The sequence below is a fragment of the Mesitornis unicolor genome, unplaced genomic scaffold (genome assembly GCF_000695765.1).
Source record: "Mesitornis unicolor isolate BGI_N332 unplaced genomic scaffold, ASM69576v1 scaffold41156, whole genome shotgun sequence".
NCBI lineage: Eukaryota > Metazoa > Chordata > Aves > Mesitornithiformes > Mesitornithidae > Mesitornis > Mesitornis unicolor.
Window position 1 is genome coordinate 1 of NW_010189650.1, and position 5,094 is coordinate 5,094.

The 5,094-nt window shown below is 55.0% G+C and overlaps 1 protein-coding gene across 1 annotated transcript; it reads right to left on the reverse strand.

The window, feature by feature from the left end:
* Positions 1-85: 85 nt before the first annotated feature.
* Positions 86-4,510, reverse strand: CCDC63 (coiled-coil domain containing 63; the record flags this gene model as incomplete). The annotated part of the gene is made up of 7 exons (XM_010186145.1): positions 4,496-4,510; positions 3,892-4,055; positions 3,555-3,744; positions 2,617-2,736; positions 1,974-2,155; positions 758-931; positions 86-314 (listed from the first exon to the last, which is right to left on the reverse strand). Coding segments are annotated over exons 1-7 (1,074 nt in total), but the record flags the coding sequence as incomplete, so codon positions are not given.
* Positions 4,511-5,094: the final 584 nt, after the last annotated feature.

The window sequence follows — 5,094 nt, forward strand, 5'->3', positions numbered from 1 at the left end:
AAGTGATGCTGGACACGTGGGAGAGGAAAAAGCCACCCCAGGCCAAAAGGAGAGAAAGGGGAGACGTGAAGAGCCTGGAACAGACCTGGAGGACCTTCATCTTCCACCGCATCTTCTCCAGCTGGTTGCTCTGCTCAATGATGTTGCGGAGGCTTGCAAAGTTCTCCTCCTCCTTGTCGATGTAATCACGCACCAGCTGGTCGACGTCCCCGTTCTTTGCCAGCTCCTGCAGGTGCTTGTAGGCCGCCTCCTGTCTCTCGAAACTCTCCCCATGGCTCCTCTTGGGCCTCTGGGCTGAGGGAGAGATGGAGAGCCTGAGCTGTGCGTGTCCCCATGGGCCGCCCTAGCAGAGCCTTCCCCTGAGGGTGCTGTGGGGTGTGGGGGGATGAGGCAGAAGGTGTCTTCTTTACATTCAGAAATTAAGCCAGGAGCTCCTAGCCTGCATGAAAATGGAGCAGACACAGTGGGATCCCTCTCTGGGAGGAGAAAAGGAGCCGTGGCTGCACACAGAGGCAGCTCCCTGCCTCCCCATCCCTCCCTCTCCTCCAAGGGCACCCCAGGACACATGGTTTGGGGTGGCCTCACTTGGCTATCGCTGTTCATCTTTTTCTACTGTGGGGCGAAGGGTGGGTGAAGGACCCTGCAGGCAGGGGAGAGGTCCTGCCTTGGGGATGCAGAGCTATAAGTCACCCCTTTGGCACCCTGCAGGCTCCTGCTTTGTGGTCCCAGACGCACGTGGTTTCTCTCACCTTTTAGCTTTTTGGCCTCCTCCTCCAGCTCAGAGCGGTCTGTCAATTTGGTGAGCTTGAAGGTTTTCGGTTTGGCCTCCTGGTCAAGGACTTGCTCCCACTTCTGCATCTCCACCTCGTGCTGGACAGTGTCTTTGCTGGACCTCTCATATTCGACTGAAAACTCCTCCAGGAGCTCCGTCCTGCCCACAGAGAGCAGCAGGTCAGACCACACATAGGCGTCAGGATTTGTACCCCTGGCCATGCCTGGCCTAGCAAAGCCCCTCAGGTGCCAAGCATGGCTCTCATCCAGGAGCAGTCGTATCAACCCAAGGCTAACAGCAGCAAGGCTAACACAGCTCTTGGTGGGGAAACTGAGGCAGCCAGGCTGACTCTGACCAGGGCAAGTTGCTCTTTGCTCCAGGTCTGCTGCATCCCGCACTATGAGTTCAGGTAGGACTCAGAGGAAAGAGATATGGGCCAAGGTACCCCATCCTGAGAAACAGCTGGGGCAGAAACACAGAATCACAGCATCGCTGCGGTTGGAAGAGACCTCCAAGATCATCAAGTCCAACCGTCAACCCGACCCCACCAGGGCCGCTAAACCATGTCCTAGAGTGCCACATCCAGGCGCTTCTTGAACCCCTTCAGGGATGGGGACTCCACCACCTCCCTGGACAGCCCCTTCCAGTGCTCGACCACTCTTTCAGCACAGACATTTTTCCTCAGATCCAATCTAACCCTCCCCTGGTGCAACTTGAGGCCATTTCCTCTTGTCCCCTTGCTAGTTTCGTGGAAGAAGAGACCAACACCCACCTCTACCCCATCCTTTCAGGCTGTTGTAGAGAGCGATAAAGTCTCCCCTCAACCTCCTCTTCTGCAGACTAAACCCCAGCTCCCTCAGCTGCTCCTCATAATTCTTCTTCTCCAAACCCTTCACCAGCTCCGCTGCCCTTTTCTGGCCACACTCCAGCCCCTCAATGTCCTTCTTGTAGTGAGGGGCCCAAAACTGAGCACTGCATTTGAGGTGCGGCCTCACCAGTGCTGAGTGCAGGTGGAGCAAATCCCCCTGGAGCCCCAGTCTCCCTGCCCTGACCAGGCACCTAACCCTTAGCACCCGACTCCAGAGCAGAGCACTGAATCCTCTCTCTGGAGTTGCAATCGGTCTCTCTCAACATCAATACTCATTGCTGGCATTGCCTGTCAGTGCTGAGTTTGCTACCAAGGGTTCTCAAGGCCTCCTACCACTGCTCGTAGTCTTGTTCAGCCTGCTCAACGGCAGTGCTCATCCTCCTCCTCTGCTGATGCACATTTGTGTGGAGCTTCAAGTAGGATTCGTCCAACATGGCCTTCTGGGCTTGCAGGCTTTCGATCTCCTCCCAGAGGTTGTTGTTCCAGGTCAGGATGGTATTGAAATGCACAGTGGCCTGGGGAGAGGGACAGAGAAGGTTTGAAGCTGGTACAGGACTGGGGGGCTCGGGTCTCTGCTGAAAGACCTTGACCAGGGCTGGGACAAACACAGCTCAAGAGGTTTTAAATTGCTTCTCCCCAGGACAGGGCAGGTGACAGCAGGCCAGACCGATGACCACAGAGACCTGGAGATGGCTTTGTCCAAGGCAAGGTGGCTTCGGGCAGCTGGGTTTGATCGCTACACAGGTGCAGACCTTCAGGCTCCTTGGCATGGCACAAGTGCTGCATTTGGGTCACCAAGCCTGAAGGAGCTTTGGAGATATTCTGGGAGCAGTCAGGCCAGGGGAACAAGCCAGGTCCTTCATGTAGCTTGTGTCAACCAAACGCAGCTGCAGCGTTACCCTTTGTGCTGACCAAAAAGCATTTTGTGCACAGCTCCTGCAGGTGGTCTCCGATGGTCTGCAAAATGTCCACTTACGTTGTACAGATCCAGCTCCAGCATCTCCATCTGCTTCTGCAGCCGCTTGCTGTTTCTCACTTGCTTCACCTTCACTGCTCTCCGGTATTGCCATGCAATCTTTTTTTCCAGCTCTAGTATCTGCACACACAGAGAATAAAATCATAATCATAATCATTAAAAAAGAAAGTGTCATCTCCACCCCTACGTTCTGGACTCTTGTCAGGACACGGAGCCAAAAAAAATACCCTCTGTTGACCTGAACTACAGCAACTGTGTCATTAATGAGCTCACAGTTCTAGAAGCAGCTTTAATCCCACAGGATCCCATCCTGCACACACAGAATCATCAACTGTGACTGGGAAGGGCTTTCTTTTTGTGTCACGGAGGAATCGCAGCTGGCTGCAGAGGGAAGCCCAGCAGGTGTTGAGTGAGGCACAGCAGCACTGGAGAGTGGAAGAGGTGAAGAGGATGGGGTTTTGGGGGTGGTTTTGTGCTGGGCGGACAGGGATCTGTGCAGTTCCCCCTGGGAATAAGGGAAAACTTGCCAGAAGCGGGCAAGCCAACCTTAGGAGAAGCGACGGGACGCCCCTCGGATGTTGCTGCTCCTCTGTTTGCAATGACTCAGGCGGCACAACTCCATGTTCCGTTTTTGCCTCTTTTTCACAAGAAAAAGAGTCAAAGGAAAGGCAGAGGGATGCTGCGTGACCCCAGGCATGTGTGTGACTGGTGGGACAAGGCTGAGAGTCAGACCTTCCTTTTCTATCCAGCTCAGCTGACTTGAATGGGAGCCTGTGTCATCCATGTGTCATTGCCATGTGTTTCTGGCCAGGAAGCAGCGTTTAATACCAAGGCCTGAACGAAATGCCTTTCACATGGCAGAGTTTCAGCCATCGGCTTCACTCTGTGACTGTTCTGCTCCACCGTGCTGAGCCCAGGCATGGTCCAGAAGCTCTTACCTCCTTGTCCAGATCAGCTAAGAGGGCTTTTCTGTCTCTGATCAGAGAATTGCACCGATCCTTGGTCTGCAGAAGGCACTGCTGCACCTCACAATTCCTGTCGTCCGGCATCGTGCTTCTCAGGGACACGATCTGGCTCAGCATCTGCTGCGCCTCTTTGTGTTCTTGAGCCAGTGACTTAATTTTTCTTCTGTAAAAACAGAGTGACAAACGACACTTAGCACATCCCACCTGCAACAGCGGAGCAGGGCCTTATCCCTCCCCATTTCAGCACCGGGATCTCCAGATTTTGGAGGAACTTCCCGAGCGCAACACAGCCGAGCGAAGCTGCACTTACTCCTGAGCCTGCATTTGCTGCCTGATGCTGCCTTTGTAAGATTTCCTCTTCTCCACTGCTGGCTGAAACTGCTTCGGCAGCCTCCAGACCTCAGCTTTGGCCACATTTTCATTCTCCTTCACGGACAAGTCCGAAGATTTCTGCGTCTGAGCGGCCGTTTGCTGCTGCCACGGAGAGGGAGAGTTTGGTCACTTGAGGAGACCCAACCAGCAGAGGTTGACAGCAGAGGGGGGTAATGGCATCACCTCCTCCCGCTGTTTGACACCACTGTGAGGACCATGGGAGCCAGAACCAAACCCACCCGACTGAGGACATGAGTGAACCCTGCTGGCTGTGCCCAGGAGCGGAGCGGGAGTGCTCACATCCCCAGGAAGGTGATTTCTAGCTGAGGTTAGCGCTGCCCATCTCTTCAGCTGACCCACACCTCCCAACCCTGCCTCCCCCAGCACCCAAATCTCAGCCCACGGCCTCATCCCCGGCACAGGAGGAATCAGCCCCACCATAACCCAACTCTGGCAGTTCTTTCTGCAAGTGACATCCCCAAATCAGGTCCTCCATAGCACCACTGGAGAAGCTCAGTTTTGGGTCCTGCTTCAGATCTTACCTTTGAGTCCGTCATTTTTCCCAGCTAAATCTGCTGGTTCCTCTGTAGATGCCTCAGGAAGGATGCAAGGAAGCCCCAACAGGGCCGGGCCTGCTTTCCAAGGGGAGAAATGAAACCCAGGTGAGGGGGTGGTTGTGTGTCCCCTGCTCGTCCCTCGGCACCCGCTCATCTGTTTGGCACAGGAGGGAGCGCGTGATGAAGAAAAGAAGAGCATTTGTAATGTCATCGTGATGTCATAGTTAGGGCATCGTGAAACACACTCCCTTTTCGAGTTTATCAGTAGGGGAAGAACAGATGAGTGGAGCTCTCCCACCCTGTTCGGTACCTGGGTCTCCATCGAAATCCCAGCAAGGCCAGTGTTCCCCCCCTGTGCCGAGCCGGGGATATCGCCTGCATTCAGCCAGGGAGGGCACTGGGGCTCACCTCACAATCCTCACCCCCAAATCTGGACCGCCCAGCCCTGCAGGCTCCCCTGTCCCCCTCACTGCTGCTCATCCCAGCACAGGGCACTGCAGTTCCTCTCCAGCCAGGGAATTCCCAAAAAAAGCCCCTGTTTCCAGTGGGAAGCACAGGAGAGACGAGACCTCAGCAGGGAACAT